Source organism: Dipodomys merriami, unplaced genomic scaffold (genome assembly GCF_024711535.1).
Source record: "Dipodomys merriami isolate MVZ:Mamm:240054 unplaced genomic scaffold, mDipMer1.0.p SCAF_496, whole genome shotgun sequence".
Taxonomy (NCBI): domain Eukaryota; kingdom Metazoa; phylum Chordata; class Mammalia; order Rodentia; family Heteromyidae; genus Dipodomys; species Dipodomys merriami.
In genome coordinates, this window is record NW_027206064.1 from 206,113 (window position 1) to 232,884 (window position 26,772).

Sequence of the window (26,772 nt, forward strand, 5' to 3'; positions counted from 1 at the left end):
TACTTGGCAAAACAGGTCTGAACTCTTCTGGAAATCAAACAATTATGGAAAGGATACATAGTTGCACATAATTACCTCCTGTTGTACAATGGCTCACCCAGGAGGATACAAGAATAACCGCTGACTCCCAGAGGTTCCTTTTAATTTACCTTTTCTTACTGGTTAAAGTCTTACCTGGGAGTTGAAATGGACTTCCGGGCCCAGAACTCGCAGGGGAGCTGGGATACGTGCTGCCAGCAGGGGAGGGAGGGTAGGGGCTATTCGGAGATAAGGGAAAAGGAGTGTTGTTGGGCTGGTGGAAAGAATCTGGAAACGTGGCATTCTGTGGCATGTGCGGTTCATTGTGGCTCAGATTCCTAAACTGAACCAGAAGGCTGTGTTGTGGATTGAATTCATTATGACGAGGCACTAGCACTGGAGGTAAGACTGAAAGAAAAAGAAAGCAGAAGTCATCCGTCAGGAGTGACCACAGTACACATCCCACCCACCAATAAGAGACTGGTACGGCCAGGCATGGTGGCTCACCTTTGTAATCCTAGCTACTCAAGAGGCCAAGATCAGGAGGATTATGATTCAAGACCAGCCCAGGCAAAAAGTTCACAAGACCCCATCTTAACAGAAAAAGCTGGGTGTGATAGGGTATGTCAGGAAACATCAACACTGCCAGCCAGGGCAAAAGCAAGACCCAATCTCAAAAAAAAAACAACCAAAGCACCAGGCACCAGTGGCTCACGCCTATAATCCTAGCTACTCAGGAGGCTGAGATCTGAGGATCACAGTTCAAAGCCAGCCTGGGCAGGCTGAGACTCTTATCTCCAATAAACCACTCAGGAAACTGGAAGTGGCGCTGTGGCTCAAGTGGTAGAGTGCTCGCCTTGAGCTGAAGAGCGCAAGGACAGTACCCAGGCCCAGAGTTCAAGTCCCACAACTAACCAAAAACAGAAAAACAACCAAAGCAAAAGAGGCTTGAGTGGTACAGTACTGGCTTCATAAAGGGCAACAACCCAAGTTCAAACCCCCGTACTACCAAAGAAAAAAAAAAGTTCATACAAAGGATTTATGTAAGACTACCTAACCTATAAAATAGGTTACTTTTAGGAAGGGTTGTTTTGTACACACTTGAATCTGTATTTACATAACTAAACAAAATTTTATAAGCATTTAGCCTATATATGGAACTCTGAAAGACAGAAAAGCCAGAGAAGATCCTATTCCTGTTCGATGGCTCATAAAGCCATATGAGGGGGAAAAAAAAATCACCAAGAATCAGATGTGAAGGCTCACACTTGTAATTCCAGAAGACATCAGAAGAATCATGGCCCAAGATCAGGTAGAGTGAAAAGATCGATGAGATCCCATCTAAAAAACAGGCCATGTACTAGGCACATTAGCTTAAAACGTAGAATCATAGCTACTCAGGAGGAAAAGAACCAGGGATCACAGGTGGAAGGCAGCCATGGCATAAAACTGTGCGAGACTCTATCTCAGGCACTGGCTGGGCGCAGTGGAATCCATCCTAGCCGCACCGGTCATCCCCAGCAACACAGCAAGTACAGCCCAGGCATGCCCTGACATAAAAGCAAGGCCCTACCTCAAAAATAACCAGGGTATAAAAGGGCCTGGATGTGTGGCTCAAGTGGTAAGAAAAACCCGCCTTGAAAGCCTGAGCCCTTGAGTCCGATCCCTTCCTCTCCCCACAAAATAAGGTGGGCGTAACTATGCACACTTGTCACTCCAGCTACGCTGGAGGCCCCAGGGAAGAGGATCACAGAGAATTTCATATGTTTGGGAATTAAGGAGCAAGCACTGAGGCTGGGAATGTGGCTCCCGTGGCCAGTGTGCCTGCCTAACAAGTGTGAGTTCAAAGCCCAGTTACCCCTTCACCCCCCAATATGTTAAGTATTCCTACTAACAGGGAATCACACAGAATCACTGACATGTGGCTGCATCACCTTAAAGAACCAGCGCTTCCCATGACAGTGTAGGGGTGGGGAGCAGAAGAAGGAGACAAAAAAGATCTGGCAGCTGGCCTAGGCAGTGAACTAGAGAGGGGCGTCGGGACTGGTTGTGTGGCTGCTCTGATAATGCCACATTTCCAACCTTGAACGCATCCAGCATTCTTAGTAAGAATTTTTTAGTTAGGTCTGCCCCACTGAAAACAGTAATTATTTCCCATTCAAAATCAATCTTCTGAATATGATCAAAATGAAAATACGTACAATGTCTGCATATCTAAACAAGAACACTGCAAAAGATCAATTTTAACCATAATCAAATATTCACTTTCGCCTACAGACCCAAGCGACATTCAGATCTCCAGAATTTTCAAACGCTTAATTTACCAATTATATTCCTTACAACTTCTCTGTATTTGTCAAAGCAATTAATTACATTTCAGAGAAAAGAAAAAAATCCCGCTTTGATTCTGGTGTCATCTGAACCAACAAAATCAGAGACCGTTCAGTTCGTCCTGTACTGTTCCCTTCATCTTACGGAGGTATATGGCTAACACCAACTACACGTTTTGTTCTGTGCTTTAGCCACTGCTTTTCCTCTTATGGAAAGGTGGAAGGACACCACTGGAGAGGAAGGCACTGGAGAGGATTTGTTTAGCTAGCTAGTAATCAGGAAACACTGAATGAAGTAAACTAAAGATTTCTTCTCCTTTAAAAAAAAATACAGTTAGGCCTGGGAAGGTGGCTCACTGGTAGAGCACTTGCCTTGCATGCCTGAGGCCCTGGGTTCGATTCCTCAGTACCACATAAGAAAAAAGAAAAAAGCCGGAAGTGGTGCTGTGGCTCAAACCCCATGACCAGACCCCCCCCCCAAAAAAAAAATACAGTTAGCCTACTGGCTGCTTGTATATTAAAAACATTACCTGTGTACATTTTAAGAAATTATTTTATTTTCACTCAAAATAATGAGGGCTAAGAGACAGGCAAGAGAGAAATTCTCAAGCAAATTTAAATTTGTAGCCATTTCCTTTCAGATTTACTTTGCACATTGCTAAATAATACATTTGCATTGCTATTACTCGTTCAGCAAGATGTTATTTGTACACTTGCTCTTTGGGGAAATGAAGCAGCTTTTTAAATATTTTATCTCATTTTCCACAATAAAGTCACATTAAAATTTATTAAATTAATACCCAGAGCTTATTACATATACACAAGTCTATGTACACACACACACACACACACACACACACACACTCACTGTTCAGGCATCTACTCTGTGACACTCACTTCCTTGAGCAGTGCTTTTTTAAAGCTATGTCCCTGTTCATTCATTTAGTACATACCACTTATATTTCTGATATTTCAGGAGTTGTGTCAAACACTAGGCCTATCAACACTACTTTAGAGATGCCCTAAGTCGTCAAATAATGAATGAATGGATTTGTGCTTCCCCTGGATCTTCCCTCTTTTTGACTGGATGATTCCTACAAAGCTGAAGCCCTCGAATCTCTCTTCCCTTCTCTCTAGTTAGATCTACTTCTTTGGCCTTGTCCCCTACTTGCTTTCTAAGAAATGGCAGGACGGTGTTTGTATGCAGGCGGAATTCGTACCCTTCTCTCTGAATACTGATGGTGGGGCTCCATTTTCCTGTACAACCCAGAAGTGCACTGAGAAATCCAAGATTCCTTACTCCCAGACTTTCCTTTGTGTCCTGTACTTCCTCTCTGGACGCTTTCGGAATCACCCTTTCATCCACGAGCGCCGGTCTTCTTCAATCCCTTGTTCTGATTACTTGGTCATTGCACCTTTCAATCTTTAGTCCTAGGAACTGTTCTACAAGTATTTCTTCAAAATCTTCTCTGTGTCATTTTCCCATATGTTCTATTTCCAGAATGTTATTACTCTAGCAGAACTGATATTTAATTTGAAACTGACTCTGGGCCACATCATCTTTTAATCTAAGGATTTTTGGGGTGTGTGTGTGTGTGTGTGTGTGTGTATTTTCTGTGTGTGTGTGTGTGTGTGTGTGTGTGTGGTATGTGTGTGTGTGTGTGTGTGTTCTGTGTGTGTACTGACTCATCCAATCCTCTTCCAACCCTGTGAGGTAGGTAGCATATTCTCACTTTATAGCATATAGTAAAACCAGGATGCAACTGAAGAAGTCTGGCTCCAGAACCATCAACCACAGGCAATTTTGCCGATTGGACCAACTCACTAAGCTTGCCCTCTGTATTTCTGGTGTGCAAAATCACTTCCTAATCATTTTCTACCTTTTTCTTTATCTTTCTGCACTATTTTCTCACCCCATGAGATATTAATTGTATGCTTGTAGAAAAGACACTTCCTTTAACTCTTTTTATTTATAAATTTACACATACGTATCAGGGTTGTAAAATGTTATGTATTTCCAGCCCTATGAAGGGCTACCATCACAGGATTAGGAAAGTAACTCTCTCTAGTACTCCACAAGCACTCCGTGCCGTCACCACATCAGCACCACCGCTACCTAATTACCACAGAACCAGGAGGTGACCCAGTAGTGTCACCATTTCTTGGTCAAGGGAGAATGAATGCAAGTTTATTTAGCTGGGTCAAGCTATCCCCTGCTCCAAGATGAGTGGACTTGTGTCCGAAAATGAGGGTTCTATACTCTCCTTCCTGCAGTTGAACTGGCAAAGTATGAGACCTGAAATCACTTTAGAAGTATCAGTTATGTGCTGTCCTTTCTACAGCGTGATCAATGATGAGAAAAATGAGAAGTGAGATACTTCTACTGGCAATGGGGTAACATACAGAATTCTCATTTCCCACAATAAAGTCACATTAAAATTTATTAAACTAATACTCAGGGCTTATTACATATACACACGTCTATGTACAAACACACACACACACACACACACACACACACACACACACACACACACACACACTCATGGCTCAGTCGTCTACTCTGTGACACTCACTTCCTTGAGCAGTGCTTTTTTAAAGCTATGTCCCTGTTCATTTAGTACATGCCACTTATACTTCCGGTATTTCAAGCGTTGTGTCAAACACGAGGCCTATCAACATTACTTTAGAGATGCCCTCAGTTGTCAAATAATGAATGAATGGACTTACTCGGAACAAACACCTAGCTTGTGAATTTTTCAGACATTTCTCCACTACTCAATCTTGCCATCCTCCTGTCTTCATCAACTCATTCAGGCAGAACAGTGTTCCAGGGACTCAACAAAAGCTCAAGAAGCACTTCAAATATCAACCGGCAGCACTAAAATTCATAAGCTGAACTTCCCCGATAGCACCACCGCTGCTCTGCGCTTTTGCTAGTCTCCACGCCCACTGTTAGCTTCCTATTTTTACCACATTTGTCTTATCTCCAGGGTGGAAGACAGACTGCTGCCACAATTCCCATCTCTGGGGATTACGTCCCCCTGAATATGAGGATTTGTGACAGGATGTATGACAGCATTCCGTAAGCACAGGATGCCAAATTGCGAACACTTCCTCCTTCCTTACTGGCTTTGAGGAAGCTGCAGTGCCGTGACAGGTTTGTGTGCTGTTAGAAACAGTCTGCAGAGAGGGAAAATGCAATGCTGGGGAAGGGATGGTACTGCATGAACAAACCTGCATGAGAACTACCTACAGAGAAGGACGAGTAGAAACAACCAAAGGCAGTCTTCAGCTGACACCAGAGAGAATTCAGTGACCTGGAAGGTGCAGAATTCTGTAATAATCACGGGGCAGTAGCTCCTCCGCATCTCAGTTTCTGATAAGACCTGGGCCCTCACCAACACCCCAGTTTGAGGACTGCAAAAGACCCAACTAAATTGTGGCAGGACAACTGACCCACAAAAACTGTGAGGTGGTCGGGTGCTGGTGGCTCAGGCCTGTCATCCTAGCTACTCAGGAGGCTGAGATGTGAGGAATGCAGATCAAAGCCAGCCCGGGCAGGAAAGTCCATGAGACTCTGATCTCCAATTAACTACCAGAAAAACCGGAAGTGGCTCAAGTGGTGGAGCTGAGGGACAGCGCCCAGGCCCAGAGTTCAAGCCCCATGACTGACAAAAAACAAAAAACAAAAAACAAAAAACAAAGAAACTGTGAGGCAATAGAGAAGGTAAAGTCTCTGCCTGGACAAGCCAAAGCCCTCAGTTCAAATCCCAGTCGTCCCCCACCCCTATCTCTCTCTCTCTCTCTCTCTCTCTCTCTCTCTCTCTCTCTCTCTCTCTCTCTCTATATATATATATATATATATATATATATATATAAGTTTATCCTCACTGAAGAATAATGTAACTGGTTGGACAGCAGTAGATAGGTGAAAAATCAGCGCGCCTCTCAGCTGCTATGGTTCATGTGATAGAACAGTGCTGGGCGGCAGGGCGTAGTGAGAGGTCACTGGGCGATTCACCACTGCAGGGCTGGGTTACTCAGTGGGAATGAGTTCGTTAAGTAAGCTTGGTCCCCTCTTGCAGTCTTCTCACTCTCGCCCACCTGCCATTCTGCCGCGTGACGCTGCACTTAACCACTCTTACCAGATGCATTCCCTCCATCTTGGATGGTCCAGCCTCCAAACCAGGTGTGGAATAAATTTTGTTGCTTATAATTTGTCTCATCTGTGATGTTCTGTTACCACAGTCATAAATTAACTACGACATCTGCTTAGCAAGAACAAAAAAAATGCTTCCTGAGCACCACCTCGGCTCTTAAGCCGAGGAACAATACATTCTAGACCCTGAGGATACAGTAATGACTGAGACTCAGGAAGGCCTTGCTCATATCGGACAACAGTCAAACGATGGGCTATCCCATCAAAGACTGAATGGAGGGAGAAAGGAAGATGCTAGGTGGAGAGTCATCTTAGAGGAAACAGCAACGTGAGCCTGGACGCAGAAGCATGGCAAGAGCAAGGAACAGAGAAATTCTTAGAGGACAAGTCATATCGGGCCTTAGAGAAACCTGTCATCCGTGGGGCAGAAGGTCTGTAAAGCATTCTTAGTAGGGAATGGTATGATCTGATGTACATTATTTTGAAGATCACTAGGTGTAGAAAACACAATAATGAGACCACTTAGGGTGAGAGGTGTTAAGTAGTGAGGTATATTTTAAAGGTATAGCAAGCGGTATTTTCAAAGCGCAAATGCAGATTAAGAATAAAAGATGACCTCTAAGTTTATGGCAATAGTAACTACATGAATACTGGTGCCATATATCTTACAGAGGAAAATGAAAAAGGAGGAAAAACAGACTTGTTGGGATGACAATTCAGGAAGTTCTATTCAGACATATTACATCCAATGTTTACACTCATATAGAGATGTGGAGTAAGTAACTTGGTATACAAGTTTAAAACTCATGAGAAAAACTAACTCTGGAGTTCAACATCTGACCATCAATGTGTGGATGATTTTCAGACAAGTGAGGCAGCTCCAGAATGCACGGCGGCACTTAAGAAAGGCCCAAGAGACTGAGCCAAACCAGACTCTGAGGTAGAAGAGAGTGTAGAGTAAGTCAGCCAGAGAAGGAGCTGTGAGAAATCCAAGGCACAGCACTGCTAAGAGGTCACGTAGAGGAACACTGAGAAACAACACCTGATTCCGAAGAAGCCAGTCATTAGTGATTCTGACAGGGTAACTGGGAGGAAAGAAGTACGAACTGGAAAGATACCAACAAAGAATGTAAAAAAGAGATGTAGAGGTAATAAAAATAAGACTATCCTACAAAAGGACCTGAAGAAACAGTACAATGGACTGGGGAGAGGAGTTGGTGAATGAGTCAGAAAAGGAATTCTTTTCGAATTTTTATTTTAGGATGAGCAGTATCGAGAAATGCCTGTGTGCTGGTGGAAAACAGAAAAGGGGGAATTAATGCTGGGAAGAAGGCTGGCACTGTTAAGAGTTCTTTTCTCTTCTTATTCCCCTAGACCAGGACTCAAGCTCGCTATGTGATGCTTGCTTCCGCTCATCAGCTGGCACTCTACACCTGAGCCATGTCTCCAACCCAAGAAAAAGGTTCCTGAACACACAAAAACAGAATCTATTGTACGTACAGAGCTTAAGCTGTAGAAACAAGGAACAGGTGATCCACACCAAGGGTAGAGTATATAAACGAGTGCTTACAGGAAATAACGAATTAGGGAAAGCCACTTGGAATGTTTACCACATAGATATTTTTTTTAAGGCCAAATGCAAATTCGGTATTCCTTCCAAGATAGAAATACAAGGCTCATATAAGCTTAGAAACAAATCTAAACCTACATACTTGCACATCAGGCAGAGACTTGTTTAGTTTTTGTTGCTGTTTAAAGTTCTTCTCAGTAGAGCGGCACCCACCTGGACTCTCCACTCTCTTATAGTGGTACGGGTTGATACAAACTTCTTTCTGCTTAGACCCAAAAGGAAATTCACAAGTATCCAAGGGCTTCAGCTCGTGGTGGCTCTGCAGATCGGGCCAGCGCCACACCCGGCAGTATATGACGTGGGGTAAGCCTTTTCTGTGAGACACTTGCAGGCGTCCGTCCAGAGACCGAGGGATAGTGACACACTTGCTCGGCTGTCCCGGGCTGCTCAAGGCTTTCTCCAGCTCCTCCATGGCGCCCTTTTTCTTCTTCAGCTTCTTCACCAAAGCGTCGACTGCCTTTTCTGCCCATTTCTCCTCCTCATCGCCTTGCTTCCAGCCCAACAACCGCTTCACTGCTGGACTAGTAAAAGAAAACAAGCTGGCCATTGACGTCATTTGATATGAATCTTCAGAGACCTGCCTGTAATCAAAGTCAGCAGCCACTAAAAGGACAAATCACGGGCTGAGCGTTGCATACGCCGTCCTAAGAGAAAGTTCCAATTAAAGAGGGAAGCTGACATTTATCTTCACAAGGGCCATAGGCTTCTCTCATGGGTTCAAGTCCTGAAAGAGAAATTAAGCCAATTACATTCACATACATTTAAATCAATGCAACTGAAACTATACTATTCATGGATAAGAGCAGAAAAATCAGTTCAAAGTAAAAAAAAAAAAAAAATGTTCTCTACAAGTTCCATGACCCCTCACTTCCTTCTTAACACAAAAGAATTCACTGGCAACGCCAAATGGTAACCAAAACCAGTCTTCTAGAATTTGATTCTGAAATACTTTCTTTCGTTGAGATTCATGTAGCATGCTACATCAGTTCTGAACATAGTATATCTTCCTCACAGGATCATAGCTTTTTCCTAAAGTCATTATTCTTTTAAAAACGTTTCATAGCTGGGCGCCGGTAGCTCACGGCTGTCACCCTAGCTACTCAGGAGGCTGAGATCTGAGGATCACGGTTCAAAGCCAACACAGGCAGGAAAGTCCATGAGACTCTTATTTCCAATAAACCACTAGAAAACCGGAAGTGGCTCTGTGGCTTGAGCGGTACAGCGCTCACCTTGAGCTGAAGAGCTGAGAGACAGCGCCCAGGCCCAGAGTTCAAGCCCCACGACTGACAAAAAAAAAAAAAAAAAAGTTTCATAGACTTACATGGTTAGAGCAAGTCATGACACTATTCAAGTCACATTATTGCAATTATATTAAAACTGACATATGACAGAAAAAAATCTTAAATTTGTTAAAAAAATGCTGAATAGATTTTAAAAGAATTAGTATAAAATTCAATCTCCAAAAGGTTAGCTTGTATTTTATCCTGTCTATTGGATTCTGTGCATTTCCACAGAGTGCTTCATGAAGACACTCCAGACAGACAGACAGATGGCCATTCTACAGCACGGCGCTCGGGGCAACCACGAGGGAATATGCATGTCTTGGCCTCCATTGCCCAGAGATGGCGCAATCCCTGCAGTTTCCTCCCCAGCCAACTACACACACCAAGCACCTAGACCGCAGGAACAGTGTCTAGAAAGGCAGTGTCCAGAACAAAAGATGAATTATTTTACCAAGACATTTTGTCTCTGACAAATTCTGGCAAATTCTAAACCATGACTATTGTAGGTTGGGGGGACAGGTTTCCAGGAGAGAATAAATACGCTCTGGTAGAACCTGGGTAGAAATAGTTACTCAAGACATTATTAACTTATTCTAGGCCACAGACTGCACACAGCCATGGCGGGGCTTTCAAAAGTGATACACCAAAGAGGCTTCTTCTCCAACGCTCACAGCTCTACGCACTCGGCATACGCCTGAGATCCTACAGCGGGCAGTGCAGGCCACAGACTGCTCTGGATGCTGACCGGTGACTGTGGCTCTCTGGTCTCTATGCGGGGACGATGGAGGAAAGACGCAGGAAAGGGGGAATATACTCCCCTTCCATTTGGATGGAGACCACTCTGGTTTACCCAATCCCTACATAGCACGACTTTTGCCAAGCAAGCAAAACTATGTTAAACTAGAAACACAACAAGAGAACCAACAGGTCAAAGGGTATAAGGTGTTTTGTACTAAAGGAACTGTAGGCTGACGTCAGCTGAAGCTACATCAAGGAGGTAGAAAAAAAATCGACCTTGTTTCAGATGAGAAGGGAAATTTCAAAGGCAAATGATAGGAGTAAAAATACATGCTCAGCAAAGCAAACAAATTACCAGAGCAGAGAGACAGCCTCAAGAAGGGGAGCAAATCTGCGCTAGCATCATCCAACAGGGGATTCATACCCAGAATGAGTAATGAACTCAAAGAAACTAAACACCAAATGAACAAACGGCATTGTCAATAAATGAAATCATAAACTGGACAATTTTCAAACCAAGAAGCACAAATGGCCAATAAAAACATTTTAGAAATATCCGACGTCTTCAGTCATCAGGAAATGAAAACGACCATCATTCTGGGCTCCCATCTCCTCTCCGTCACGCCGGCCAACACCAAGCACAAAAGCAACAGATGGTGGTGAGAACGGCGGTGGAGAGAGAACCTTGCACACTGGTGGCACGCGCGTGTGTGCAGATGCTACAGGAGGTGTGTGTGGAGGCTCTCCAAATTCAGAAACAGAACTACCTTATGATCCACTCCTGGGCATATACACACCCCAAAGGAGTCAAAGGCAGATACACTGAACACACCTGAACACCCAGGTTTATCAGCCAAGTTAGAGAATCAGCCCAGGTGGTCCATCAACAGGTGAATAGAGAAAATGCAGTATGTATATATAATGGAACCATAAAAGGAAAATGAAATTAATCTGGGTGCCAGGGACTCATGCCTGTCAATCTTAGCTAATTGGGGGAATGAATGAGGATGGTTTTCTAGACTAGCCTGGACAAATGAAGTTCTCAAGCCCCCTCTCCCCAGCAGCTGGGGCTGTCATACATACCTGTCACCCCAGGTACACAGGACACTAAGATGAAAAGCTTAGGCTATCAACTAGGCATGGTGACGGCACGGTGTCAGCCCAGCTGTGCAGGGAGCACAAATGGGAGGATCACATTCAAACCTGCCTGAGTGGAAAAAGTGAGACCCTATCTCAAAGCCAAAAGGGCCGGGGCTAAAAGGGCTTCACCACTAGAGCACCTGCTTAGCAAGCACAAAGCCCGAGTTCTAACCACCATACTGCCAAAAAGCAAAATAAAATAGAGATGACATTATGTAGTGTTCAAGAAAATGGGTAGAACTAGGGATTGTTAAGAAAAAGAAACCAGGCTCACAAGGACAATTATCTTGTCTCATACACAGAATCTAGATTTAATGGGGGGGGGGGGGACATGCAAGCAGAGAGAGGGAAGAACAGAAAATGGGGACCCATAGGATGAAAGAGAAAAAAATGGGTGGAGGTAAACGTAATTATAATGAAATCCACTGTTTTATACAATACAGATGAGGGTAGAATGCCCTCAGAGGTAATCCCTTTGTATTCTTTTACTATCCTTCCACAGAAACTACCTGCCCATCTATCCTTTCTACAGAATAGCTAGATACTGACAAGGAAAAAAATAAGAAAAAACGTATTACTGTATCTTCAAGATTTCTCCGTATTAATATACAACAAAGACCTTGCACATTTAACTAATCCAACTTTTTTTTAAAAAGTCACATTATATTATTCCTGCTTAAAAATCACCTATTTAGTAGCTTCTCAAAAATCCAGTCTTTACATTTTTTTGCACTCAAATCCCGAGTCTTTACATTACTTCATAGGATCTACTTGCCTGGCTTCTTCATCTAAGCTCATAATTTTTCTAGCTAACTGTATTTAACTACACTTGGCCTTTTTCTGTTTCTCAAGTACTCTAAGATTAATTCTACTTCCTGGCCTTTTCTTTTAGAGTGTGTGTGTTGTAACTGTAAAGGTGATGTACGCAGGGGTGATGGTTACATCTGTCAGGTAATCAGTACATGTGTGTAACTGTAAAGGTGATGTATGCAGGCGTTACAGTGTGTGTGTGTGTAACTGTAAAGATGATGTACTCAGGGGTGACGGTTACATCCGTCAGGTAATCAGTCCATTTCTTTCTGAACAGTGTCCCCCCTTCCCTCGCTCTCTCCCAGTTTCTCCCTCCTGTCCCCACCCACAAGTCGTGTACTTCCATTTTCAACATAGTGTATCGTATCACTGCTGCATCTGTTCACCCTTTGTCCCTCCATTTCTGTGCTTATCCTTACCCTCCTTTAAAAACAAGACAAAAGGCACAGAAAACAACAAAGGGTGAAAAAAAATCTCGTTTCCATTTCTTGGAGTTCACTTCAATAAATACTATTTTATATGATTATATGCACAGTATTGAGCCTTTGTGATCCTCTCCTACAAATATCCTCCTTTGGTCTCCCTGTGTGCCTAGAGACCTTACCATTTATCATGTCCCAGTGTATTTTTTGTCCTTTATCATCCAGTTGTTTACTTGTAGATTTATAGGAAACTATACAACCTAGAGACCTTACCATTTATCATGTCCCAGTGTATTTTTTGTCCTTTATCATCCAGTTGTTTACTTGTAGATTTATAGGAAACTATACAACCTATGTTTCTTTGGGTCTGGATTACTAAACTTAATATAATTTCTTCCAGCTCTTTCTAATGACCCAGTAATTCCACTCGTGGGCAATAGACCACAAACCAGGCCACACTAAAGCTACCAGCATAATCATGTTCATTGCAGCCCTGTTTACATAGCCAAGACATAGAATCAACCAGATGCCCCTCAGTGGACGAATGGATCAAGAAAATGTGGTACATACACAGCGTGGAATTCTACTCCTCCATCTGGAAGAATGATATTGTCCCATTCCTAAGGAAATGGAAAGACATGGCCTTTGTTCCTGATCTTAACACAGCTACCTTTAACTACACAGGCTACACAGTGAGACCCCACCTCAAAAAAACATAATAATTCACCGTAAACAGATAGTATCTGGATGGAAACGTTTCACAAAAGATATCAAAGTAGCTATTAAATGGGAAAATGGACTCCACGGGGAGGAAAACTGAGCCAGTTCAATCTACTTCTTTCTTAGTAAGCAGCAAGCACACTGTTCTTTTTCCCCACATGCCAACACAGGCAGCACCATACACAGCCTCAGTGCGATCAATCAGCTGAGCAACAAGGTAGAGGCCACAGGTGTAGATGAGCCAGTCAGTCAACAAACGGCTGAATGGTGTGGTTCTGCGGCTTCTCTGAGGGTGACAGGCCAGGGCAGGGCAGGCCTGACCGCCCGCAGGCTTGCCCCAGGGCCTGTGTGGAGCAGCACAGACATGCAGGGGCATTCTTGTCATCACACAGCTACAGAAGGTGCAGCGGCAGCTATTCCAATGAACTCGGAGACACCTGTGGAGAATGGGGTGCCTGTGCTGACTTCCTTCTGAAGCTGCTCCCAGGGACAAGGTTCCAGTTTCTTGCTGAGAGGAGCATCACAGGGAGGTGGATGGGCCTCTGAATTTACACCAGCCCCGGTCAGGGCTGCGGCCCAGCATGCTTACCACTCCTCCAGAGCAAGCTATTTTTTATGGTAGTCAAAACCAAGGCTTAACAGAAATCCTTTTTATGTTTTTTGCAGAGGTTAGGGAGGGGGAAAACCTTAGATACAAACGCTGTGTCAAACGGAAGCATGTCACACTATCAAATTATTTCATAAAAAAATTAAGTCTAGCCAGGCACTGGTGGCTCACGCCTGTCATCCTAGCTACTCAGGGGGCTGAGATCTGAGGATCACAGTTCAAAGCCAGCTGCCAAGTCCGTGAGACTCTTATCTCCAATTTTAAAAAAGGCACTAGAAAACCAGAAGTGGTGCTGTGGCTCAAGCAATAGAGTGCTGGCCTTGAGCTGAAGAGCGCAGAGAAAGCGCCCAAGCCCAAAGTACAAGGTCCACGACTGACAAAAAAAAAAAATTGTCTTCCCATTCATACAGGATTCCCTCATTCTTTGTTCATTAGAACAAGTAATGCATGTTTACAATTATAATCTAGCATTTTCCTAAAAATTTAGTTTCTCTTTTTCAAGCCTAGCAAGTGTCTTGAATTAGGAGGGACCTCACATTTAGTGGGAAGGAGATGGGGAAGGAGATAGAAAAGACAGGCAGGCAGGCAGGCAGGCAGGCAGACAGGCAGAAGCAAGTGAGCTAGGAATTAGCGAGCCTCAGTAGTCCAACTCCTGAACTCACACTCCTATCCCAAGTTTCCTACCAAGAAATGTTCTTTCCCTTAAATACCCTCTCTTAAAAATATACAGCTACCATACTACGACAGACATATAATTGTATTCTTCAACAGTAAAGAACAAAGTGTGGTGTCACACCACGGGTGAGATCTACAGTGGATACCACCTACATGACTTCCAACTCCCTTCTGCCTCTCCCTGGAGAGAGCCGGCTCTCACAGGCTGAAGGCTCAGGCCCACAAGACGCCCACCCCCCTGCTCTCCCCCTCCCACCCACCCCCCTCCAGGCTTCCCTCCTCCTGCCAACTGCAAATCCACTGGTCTTTTTGTTCCTGTGTTTCCAGGGTTTAACTAATTTGCTAGAGGGATTCACAAAACTTAAGATTTCATCATAAAGACTATGTTAAAGGATATACATGAACACATATAGGCCTGAGTCTACAAAGGTTCCAAGAGCAGGGCTTCCCGTCCCCTTGGAGATAAGAGTGTGCGGCTACCATTCCAGCAGACAGATGTATTCGTGTCCACTTTCCTGGAAGGCCCCAAGTGTGTGGCTACCGCAAGCTGACAAAACCACCAAAGACCTCATTATACTACCAGCCATTAGGATCAACCGGAGCTTTGGCCTCCACACCCCTCCCCGGAGCGAGCACAGGTCCAGCTCTCCAATCAGTGAACCCTCCCCTACCTCCCCACCCACTCCACCAAGTGATTACCTAACCTTCGGTTAGGGAAGGTTCAAAGAGTGAGTTTATTAGAGCACTGTGTTACCAACAACAAAAGACTGTCTCACACCTTTATCTCCAGAAGAAACCCAGAATGGAACAAAACCAAAAAACAGCTCCCAAAGTCAGTAGGGAACACGGGAACACGGGAACACGGGAACACGGGAACACGGGAACACGGGAACACGGGAACACACACACACACACACACACACACACACACACACACACACACACACGGCTAAAAGTAATCACTTTTATACACACACACACGGCTAAAAGTAATCACTTTTATACACATACACACACACACACACACACACACGGCTAAAAGTAATCACTTTTATAGCCTTATTTATATAGTATGTATTTACTGAGTACCTACAAAGGGAAAAACACGTGAAGTATATTCTGAAGGGTTGAAACATATATCAAATTCAGACCTCACTCTAAAGTTATAAATTCCAAGCCTATCTATACAATACAGAGTAAACTGGAAATACCTCAGACATGTAAATCACACTAAAAGGAATTCAGGGAAGGGTGAAGTAAGCCTGTGAGGCTCAGGGTTTATCTACTAGGATGAAAGGCACCGGAAGTTCAGTTCTTCAGAACTAGAAAACGCTATACATTTAAAACCCGATAAAGTGAACCTACAAAGAAACGCTGATGTATTACCACACACACACACACACACACACACACACACACACACACACACACACACACACACACACACACACACAGCTCACCACCACCACCACCAACAACAACAACAAAAACACAAGATTTAAAGTCTAATGTGAATTCAACACTCTGTAACCTAAAATGTTCACTCTTCCTATGTTAAGTTTGAGATTTAAATGAGAACACTTACTTCAGTGCATCGTTCCTGCTCAGTAAAGGAGAACTACAGGTACAATTGTTGTATTAATCATGAAATTTTAGCAGACTTTAAATATACAGCTGCAGTACTTCAACAAATCCACGAACCAACTATCTGCTTTAAGAACCATGTCACTAAGCCAGGCGTCAGTGGCTCACGCCTGTCATCCTAGCTACTCAGGTGGCTGAGATCTAAGGATCACAGTTCAAAGCCAGCCAGGGCAGGAAAGCCAGTGAGACTCTTCTCTCCAATAAATGACCAGAAAACCAGAAGTGGCACTGTGGCTCAAGTGGTAGAACGCTCGCCTTGAGCTGAAGAGTTGAGGGACAGAGCCCAGGCCCAGAGTTCAAGCCCCACGACTACCACCACCACCAACAAAAAAGAACCACATCACTTAATGAACCTTGAACGAAGAATATACTACAAATTTAATTACCATCTAATGCTTTTTTATCCTATTAATTTTTCACCATAGTGTCCTTCCAAAAAGACCATAGAGGTCTCCAGAATGTTCCAATGTAACTCAGGGCTTTCAGGCCACTGACACCCAAACTGAACCTTCCGATACTGATGCTTTCTTAATTATTTCTCAGAGCATATGAGAAACTATAAATCTGCAAGATTTTGAGTGGTAAATACTCAGCATGAGTAGTTTTAGTGAACATAAAGAGACTCAGATGACAGTAACAGTACAGATGTATGTGTGTACAATGACAATTATATCAAACTGCCACCCAGACCAAGGGTAACTCCAAAGTCACTGACTCTTAGGGATAGGGCGTCCGGATCTGAACGCACTTGTGAGGGGAAAGATGGAAAGATAGAGCAGCTGTTTCTTTTCACCCCTGCTCAGATCCTTTCGGATGCTCCCTGCTGCTTCCGGCTTCCCTGCTGTCCTCTTCTTTTGTTCTTCCTTGACTCTTCTTTGTTTTTGCATTCCTCACAGCTTTGCCAACTCCCGGCTTTTGGTTTTAGAGACACTTGGCTATCACCTAGTAAGTCCATAGCCTTTTATCAAAAAGAGGACCATTCAAGCCAGGCACCAGTGGCTCACCCCCTTAACGCTAGCTACTTAGGAGGCTGACACCTGAAGTTTTACGAATCAAAATGCAGGGCTAAAGGCCAGACCCAAACTGTACAGCCCTGGTCATGAACAAGAGAACAAGTTCAAGGCCCAGGTCCAGCATGCAAAGTCTTTTTTTTTTTTTTATTGTAAAGATGCCGAACAAGGGGTTCGCATTACCTGAGTAATGAGCACATTTCTTGTGGAGCATCGTTCCCCCTCCCTTGTTGCTCTCCCACTATCCCTTCCCTCCCTCCTCTCACTCCTCCCCCTCCCCCGATGTTGTAAAGTTCATTTCCAATATAGTGTCTTGTGGGTATCAACAAAATCTTTTAAAAAGCTTAAGAGGTATAATTTGCAAGAAGCCTTGACTTTCACAGACTATGCCCTAAACCAAAGCAAACAAACCCCTAAAAAAAGGCTTCAAGGGATTCTATCTGCACCCGGGCGGCAGCACACCAGATCACCTAGCATAAGCTCCACTGGGCGCGCTGTATTTGTTATGCTTAAGAGGTGATATATTTAGCTATTAAGAAAACCCAAAGACAGTAGGCTTCAAAGAACTTAAGTCCTCAAGTTATTTTCTTTTGTAATACATCTCCAAAAAAAGCTATTGTGAAAGTCATTTATAGATGTTAGAATTTCCTTTCAACTGCATAATCCAGAATCCATTACAAGTTCTGGTGGGGTTTTTTGTTTTGTTTTGTTTGCTCTGAAGCCCTATTAAACCAATTTTTTAGACCAGTGTCAAACTGACCCCTTTTCTTTACAGCCAAGTCTTATTACACTGGTTTCATAATGGACTAACCAAGAACTTAATACAACAAAAAGCACAGGGCCTAAGAAAGACACTCTACAGCTTAAAACCCACACAATTTCCCAAATCTAAACTCATTAGGAAAAAAACACAGGACAGTCAGGTAAGTCAGTTCCCATCGGTAGTGCAGCACAATTAGAGGGGAGTGATTTAACACTTGCAAACTCAGAACCACTTGGGAGGAAAAGGAATTATACCATTATAATTTTAAAGTGGGAAAGGAAAAATGAAAATATTATATTCTTGTGAATATGGCTGAGCAAGTAACAAGAATATCTAGTTCAGATAAACTCTTATGCTCTGTCCCACCTCCCAACACAAACACACTGCATGGAATTAAAAGCCTTACTGATGAGGCTCGGATGAGTGCTGTCATACCAGCACAAACTCTGAGAGTATCTACCAGATACCAATACCAAACAGCAATATATCTACAACCCTCAGTTCACTTTGTAAGAAAGGACTGGATAAAGCAAGAATTACTAAGCCAAAAGGCGGTCAGGAAGAGACACTCAGCCAGCTGGATTCTGAAACCAAGAAAGATAGCACAGACTAAGTAAGAGCAATACGTAATACTGAAGACAGAGCTAAGGACTCCGAATACTTGAAGGAGTTCTGTAGTGTAGTGTAGTGCAGAGTTCTAGCTCAACAGAAAGTTATGTTCTAAGACTTACTTAGAGAAGACAGGAATGGTAATAAAACAGGACCAAATAATAGGCTAATTAGGTGGGCAGAGAGGGTAAATGGGAAGTATGGTTGCACGCACACAGTAAGAATATCCTTAGCATGCTGCGAACATGTGGCTCATGCCTGTCACCTTACAACGCAGGAGACTGAGATCTGCAGATTGCAATTCAAAGCTAGTCTGGTCAGGAAAGTCTGTGTGACTCTGACCTACAATTAACCACCAAAAAGCTGGAAGTGGATCTGTGGCTCAAGTGATAGAGCACTAGCCTTGGGTATAAAAGCTAAGGGACAGCACCCAGGCCTGAGTTCAAGCCCCAGAATTTGTGTGTGTGTGCACACACCATACACCAGGACTTTGGCACACTGACTAGGTAAAGACAGAAAAGAGACACATGGAACATTTTGATTAAAATTGATTGAGAGCGTACTATTCATCAAACACTCCATGGTAGCCACAAGCTAGATTTACAAGACACTACCCATACTCTCGGATTTTGGAAAATAGGGAAAAGAAGGAAACAGAAAGTGCTATAAAAAGGCTCACATGCCATTTGGCATATCATCTAATTTCACCCTAAATGTATTTCCCTATGATACGCCTGAAAGATAAGGCGGGAAGGATGGGTGGGGAGAGAATGAACCGCAGTAGAAGGCCAATAACTGGACAGACAGGAACATGGCTTAATTTTACACCCACTGTTACGAAGGCTTTAGAAATTAGGTTTATAGTTTCATTCTGGCTTACAAAGACCTGCTTAATGCCCCTTTAACTGATGTCTTTTGTGATTTCCTAGAGAAATGAAGTCAGTGCTGGAAAGAAAACCAGAGCAATAAAATTTAGAAATCTGTCAGGTTTCTGAAATTCTTCTGAAAGCTGCCATCTGCAGACAACAAGAACCCAAACATCATGTAAGCATTCCTTGGTCTTCGATGAAAACCTTGCCAAATGAAGACCCCATGGGACGGACCTGGTGATGTAGTGTAGATGTGCACTGATTGCCTTGCATGCATGAGACCCCAGATTTAATCCCTGGCACGGCAAAAAGCTAAATTTTTGAAGAAACAACCCCTCCCTGCAACACACACACACACACACACACACACACACACACACACACACACACACGCGCGCGCGCACGCTCACTGAGCTTCTCAGTTCAAGCATCTCCTCTTCAGGAAATCTTCCCAGGCCATGCTGGTTCGGGAAGTTCCCCTATTAAACACATACTGTGCCCCATGTCTCTATCTGTACTCCTACATTTATCTATCCAGTCTCCCCCAAAGGGATGTAAGCATAAAAGATGAGTCCTGTATGCTTTCCCTCTTTACTTTATACTCAATAGCACAAATGCTCAAGAAATACTTGTTTAGGAACTGAAAAAAAGCCATGTATAAAAACAACACTTGTGGGCTGGGAAGGTGGCTCCTGATAGAGTGCCTGCCTTGCATGCATGAGGCCCTGGGTTTGAATCCTCAGCACCACATAAGCAGAAAAAGCTGGAAGTGGCGCTGTGGCTCATGTGGTAGAGCGCTCGCCTTGAGCTGAAGAGCTGAGGGACAGTGCCCAGGCCCAGAGTTCAGGCCCGCAACTCACCAAAACAAAAACAAAAACAACTTGTGAAAGGAGCTCTGGGAATGGAATCAGGAATACTTTTCTCTTTGTACTTCACTAATTCCGCACTTCCAAAATGAACCTACTTCTGGGTGCAGGCAGAAGCACAGCACTTGCCTGACTCCTGCAGGGAGCTGCTGCCACGGAAACATGACTGACAGCTGAGGATAAGGTGAATACGGACAAGTAAGGAATGGGGCCAAGATGTAAGACAGCCAGGCTGACGTGAAGGGTCTCAGCCTTTACAGCAGGTAAAATATGGACTCGCGGCAGAAGCCAGCGAAGAAACATTTGCTGATTTACATGATTAGCGAATCACCCTGGCAGGTGTGCTGAGAATAATGGAGGTTTGGCGGAGGGGAGGAGGCGGTGGGGGAGGGCAAGGATGAAGGAATCTAGGTGAGAGGGAGGGCTGGCTGGGGTGGGAAGCAGCAGGTCTGACAACCTTTGGGATTCGTGATAGGAGAGATATGGGGTGCCAGGGCAGAGGAATGGATGATCCCGAGGTGTCAGCCTGAGCAACTGGAAGAGTGCATTTGTCAGGATGGCTGACAGGCGGCTAAAGGAAGACTAGGAGTTGACTTTGATATATGGCAGACATAAGAATAAAATACTGTTGTGCATCATAAGGCTCTGATTTCAAGTAAGGCCATGTGAACATCAACAACCCAAACTCAAATCTTAAGGAGGACATTCTGACTGCACAGACACACACGAACCACCCTCCAACATCCTCCCCTAGACACAGCTCATACCCAGACTTCCAAGTAAACCCACAAAAACAATCCCTTCACTTTCTGATCTGGCTGCTTCAACCCAAAACAAAAGACATCTCCCAAATCTCCCCCAAAGCCCTCAGTCAGCCACAACGAGATCTCGCGGGCGTCTGCCCTTGGCGAGGGGCTGCCTCCACTCTCCATCTCCTGAGCCCGAGCAGATCCCTCGGGACCATCGCTGAAGCTTCCGCTCCATGAAGGGTGGAAGCTGGCCAACCTCCCACACCTCCAACCAGAGCCCCAGGTTATGCCACAGGTTTGGGAACCAAGAGGCTGCGTGAGGCCCCGCCTGCAAGGGAAGCAAGCCACTGCCTCACACACATCCAGGGCCCTGACCCGTGTGGTTCTACCACCCAGAGCAGTCACCACCCCTGGGCAGGAACAGATGCCCACCACCCTAAATGCAGGGATAGAACAGCTTCCAACTTGCAAACCACAGCAGTACTGCAGAAGGGTGGCAGAGACGGAAAGCACGTTTGCACACAGCAATTCTTGAGTCAGAGATCCTATTTTCTGTAGGAACAGGAGACACCATCACATCGGCATTCCAACTATCATTCGGAGAAACACAAGTCCTATTTCCTCAACTGTTACTCCCAGTTGCCAAAGGCACCGTAAGTTCTCAGGGCTAAGACCACAGCATAACCTTCTTGCTAGCCTTCTCTTTCCATCCACACAAGCCTCTACACTTTATCTCCCACATCCAGACTCCTGCTTCCCAGTTTTTGATGTCTCTCTAGGCTGCTCCTGCTCACCTAAGTCCTCTAATTAAGCAGACACGGATCTAGATGTAGCACTCACTCCCACAGAGGCTGCGAGATTTCCTACGCTGCTACCACAAGTATGTGTGCGTGCGTGCACAGGCTTGTAGGCCCAGGAAGCAGACACTATGCTGGTCAGTCCTCAGAGTTCTGTCCACTGTAAAGTGTGTCTCCAAGCAGGAAAGGCTAACCTGTGTGCAGTGTGCGCCCCATTCCCCCCTCATGCTCCACCTCACGCGCACCTGCCTCAGAGGTCAGAGTTCAAGTCCTCCACTGAGAAGACCAGAGTAGAGTACAGATCTGGGTACCTTCTCAGCTCTGGTTATCATTGCTTTAATCTACCCTCAACTCCAAAGAGTGGGAAATGGCCAATGAGACACGTAATTGGACAGAAAATGTGAATAAGGAGGAAAACCAGAGACCTGGCCCTGAAAGGCTTCTGCAGCACCCCTCATCCAGGGAGCACACAAACCAGAACAACAAGATCTCAGGTAACACGGTGCCCACGGAGGACACACGGCAGATCTCAACACACCACGAAAACACAAGTGAACAAAGCTTGCCTGGAAAGCACCAGGCATGCTGTGAGATCAGACCTGAGAAGTGTGAGCCTCCACCCAAACACCAGCTGTTGGGCTCTGAGAACATGGTAAGGACACGGGAAGGTTTTCCGTGTTATTCATTTCTTTTACTTTTTTTTTTTTTTGTCCATTACTTTCAGTATAACCAAAAGGGGCAAAAAAATCTGTTACAATCTCACAATCACAGATCAATCCATTTCCACATTAGGAATCAAAAGCAAAACCTATGTAAATCAACAACTGAATTCCCATCATAGTATGAACTCAACAAGAGCTGCCTCAGTAAGGAATTTCTCCTTCCAAAAGATCACCCCAATCAAGGTAAAACACAGGAAAGGCGAGGGGAAAAGAGCCACTGAAAACACCTGTTAGAACTGAACCACAACCTTCCCACTTAGCTACCTATGACAAAACACACAGACACAGCAAAGCTAGATAACGGTGATTCACGGAAAACCTAAAAAGCTCTTAATTACATCCTTCAAAGTGGTGAAACAGTAAGCCTATCAAAATATGTAACCTTGAGCTGGTCCAAACAAAAATCTAATTAAAAGTTCTAAATCTTGACCTTCCATGTGGTGAAAATACCTTCAGATTCACAGCTCCAGTTAGAGGTAAAGAGTATACGCCAGCGGTAAGTAGCTAGAAAACCCAGCGCTGATCCTTCCAATTACTATTACTCTACTAACTTTGGAAGTAGAAAGAGAACAAACATGTCGTCAATAATGGGTCAGCCAGCCGGAGGGTAGGCGAGAGGAAAGCACTTTATATTGGGACACCTCTTCTTTTCTTCAGAGTATCTAGATGGATAGAGGTAATCACTCCTCTGGTACAGTCATTCCTAACAAAGGAAAAGCTCTAAAGTCTCTTACCCCCAGATATCAACTGATATGAAGTGCCTTAAACATCTTAAGTGCAAGGTGCTTATCAAAAAGCACAGAGACAAGGAACACAGGTCCTCTAAAAGAAAACACCAGAGACTGATTAGCCAAGGAAATAAAGATCCTATATATCCTAATGTATAGTCACACTGGTTCTGAAATTCACCCAGTAGTGAGCTCACTGCCTGAACCAATATTGCTATATAAATACAGATCTATCTATCTATCTCTGTCTGGTAGCAATAAATACTGATAAGTAATTAAAGCAAGGGAGACTTTTCTTAATTCAAAGACTATATAAGCTACTTGGAATATTAAAATATGTATAAAACACAATCAGAGACCATGTATGAAATGGATTCTTACATAGCATTTCAATGTATGTTACTAAGAGATACTTTAAAAATTGGTACATTACTTTCTAGTCTTCAAAACACTAAAGTCTCTGATTTGATATGTTCCAAATCTGTTTTCAGCAGGGAGGGAAAACACATTGCCTCCGCTGAATGCAAAGGACAAATAGAGCATCACTGCAAATCATAATGTTTGGGTTCATGATGAAAACAGGAAACAGACAGGCTGCCCAGGTATAATTATGGTTGCAGTCTAACGTGCCTGCAGGTTCAGCCAAGAATTAAAACCCAGGAGAGAGGGTAAGCAGAATTCTCTTACCTTTCTACCATGCTACAGAATGCAACTTTTAATAATACTCCTAGCAACATGTTACATAACCAACAGTAAACAACAATCTGATTTCCAACCTCATTAGGAGCAACATTCTGCCACTGTCTCCCACTGAAATTAATAGCTGACTTTGCCAGAGGGGAAAGGCAACACGCTTCCATCTACCCATTTCTGTGGCGCCTACTGCGCTGAACCAGACAAGCAGATAATTCTAAAAGACCCGTACAGGGCCTACGAACGTATTTTGTGCTGTTTTCCTACTGTGCTGCCCGCTCTCTCTCTCTCTCAACTACATGCGGTCACATGGATGCATCACTAACGTGACAGGGGGCTAGGCCTGCAGGTCAGTCGGCAGCGGCACAGCGCTACCCAAGTGTAAGCCTTGCACAAGGGGAAAAAAATTAAAAAGCTGGGGAAGCCCTTCTAGACTTTACTGCCTGTTTCAGCTAAGATCCAAGAGGAATGCAATCACCAATGAGAAATGTCTTTGTAACAAAGACTTACTAGCAGCTGCAGAGGTAAGAGCAATCAAGTGAAAAGGACTGAGGAGGAGGACGGCCCTGGGGATAATCAGAAGCAGAAATTCAATGTAAAAATATGTAAACATACGCATTAGGAAGGTTCGATTTTGGTTGCCACTGAGATGTTTTGTACTTTTATCACCCCCAAAGGTTGTCTTTAGAGGAAAAACAAGGTTATCTAAAGGATAAAAGAACACAAAATGATTTGTCACAAATCCACAGGTAACTCCTCACAGGATCTGGAATATGATAATTTCCTAACAATACTCATACCAGTACGTGTGAACCTGTCACAGTAAGTGCACACTAAGCGTTTTCCCACAACAGACACTAACTACCACACTGGCACCTGACCAGAAATGTTGAAAAAAAAAAAAGTCTTTGGAGTGTTACCAAATCTACTCAGCGTGTTCAGCCTTTCAGCTTTCAAAAGCAATAAATACAAAAACTAATTCCTTTGGGGGGGGGGGGAGTCAATCAGATACTCCAAGGAAACTCAAGCACTGCTCTCTTTCAAAAACAAAGACCCTGGCCACCCTTTTCTCTCACTGGCTGAAGCCAAGCAAACCCATCTCCACCACCTAAACCCAGCCCAGCATGGTGGCTGGGTGAGAACATCCATCAGGCCCCTGCTGGGCAGCTGGAGGACTTCAAAATTAACTCGGTGTGGAGAAGATCAGGTAAACAAGATTGACTTTGCACCCCACCCATTTACACGCCAAAGCAGCCAGCAGTACACACACACACACACACACACACACACACACACACACACACACACACACACACACACACACACACCCTACCTCTCCAGCTGGTCAGGAAACACCATCAAGATAAGGACCTGGACACACACACGCACACACACACACACACACACACACACACACACACACACACACACACACACACACACACACACACACACACACACACACACACACCTCTCCAGCTGGTCAGGAAAGACCATCAAGATAAGGACCTGGCCCAGGGTGTTTCCAGGGTGGCCAGGGGCTCCTCCACTCCCAACATCGGCCATCTCGGGTGATAGGAAGCAGGCAAACCACACAACACCCCCTCCCCCTGCACCCCTGGACTTTCCTGTCCCCCAGGACTTTCTCTATTTTACACCCCAATTCAGTCTTTAATGCTGTTTTCCTACTGAGCATGCTCAGACTCCAGACCCAGGCGCCCACAGGGAAGTTTTCAAAGCTTCGGCTTCCCCAACTCCGGGACACTTTTTTTTTTTTTTTTTTTTGGAAGTCGGAAGGAGCTGAAAAAAGACGAGAGGGGGCGGAGAAGGCGGGAACAGTGACCTCAGTCAGGCTGGCACCTGGACGCAACCACCACCACCACCACAACAACAATAACAGTAACAATAACAGTGAGAAGAGCGGGCTGGCGCGCTCTCAGCGGCCGAGGAGGAGGAGCAGGAGGAGATCGAGGCCGGGCCGGGAGCCCCCCCCCCCCTCCCCGCCTCCCCGACGGCGCGGCCGGCCCGGGGTGTCCCGCGCACCGCGGGGTCCGTCTGTCCGGCCACACAAAGCCGGGCGGGGCCGCGGGGCGGCGCGGGGTGCGGTGGGGGGGGGAGGCCGGGCCGCTCCCGCCCCGCGGCCCCGCGCAGCCCCCCCCCCCCCGCCCGCAGGCCCCACGCCCGCCCGCAGGCCCCGGGGCCGCCTCCGCCCCGCCCGGGCCGGCCGCACCCCCGGGCCCTCCTCCTCCTCCTCCTCCTCCCCACCGCCCCGGCGGCGGCGCCCACCTCAGCCGCGGTCACTCACCCCCTCGCCGGCCGGGCGCGCTCGCCCCCCCACCCCCCGCCCGCCCCTCCAGCGCCGCCGCCGCCGCCGCTCCCCGCGCGCGCGCCAACTTGATTAGCAGCTCGGACGCGGGACACGCGCACGGCGCCCGCTCGCGCAGGACCCGGATGACGGAGCGGGCGGGGCGGGGGAGAGAGAGAGAGAGGAGGAGGAGGAGGGAAGAGCTGCGCATGCGCGGCGCGAGGAGGAATCGCAGCCCCCCTCTCCTTCCCTCCCCGCGCGCTGCCTAGGCTCCCCCGACTTCCGGTCAGCCGGGTGTCCGGGCCTGGGCGCGGGAGGCGGAAACGGAAGGCCTCGCCGCCGGCCGCTGGGTTGCTTTTTTTCCCCTGGTTGTCTAACTCGAAACCGCAGGGCTGAAATGGCGTCCGCGTTTTCTCTTGCTTTTCCCCTCTGGTGTGGTGTGGTTCTGATTTTCTCAGCCCCCCCCCCCCCCCCCCCCGCCT

At 45.4% G+C, this 26,772-nt stretch overlaps 1 protein-coding gene across 2 annotated transcripts in view; it reads right to left on the reverse strand.

Annotated features, from left to right (window-relative positions):
* LOC138809371 (mothers against decapentaplegic homolog 5) overlaps positions 1-26,309 on the reverse strand; it is a 38,496-nt gene extending 12,187 nt beyond the window's left edge. Inside the window, exons 1-3 of one of the 2 annotated variants that reach the window (XM_069995881.1) lie at positions 26,291-26,309; positions 8,294-8,864; positions 175-426 (exon numbers count right to left, since the gene is read on the reverse strand). In XM_069995881.1, coding sequence (XP_069851982.1) covers positions 175-426; positions 8,294-8,696 — 655 coding nt within the window. In that variant the 5' untranslated portion in view covers positions 8,697-8,864; positions 26,291-26,309. Of the gene's footprint in view, positions 1-174; positions 427-8,293; positions 8,865-25,828; positions 25,963-26,290 lie in introns of those variants that run through there. The other variant, XM_069995882.1, reaches the window with a different exon arrangement.
* Between the last annotated feature and the right edge of the window lie 463 nt (positions 26,310-26,772).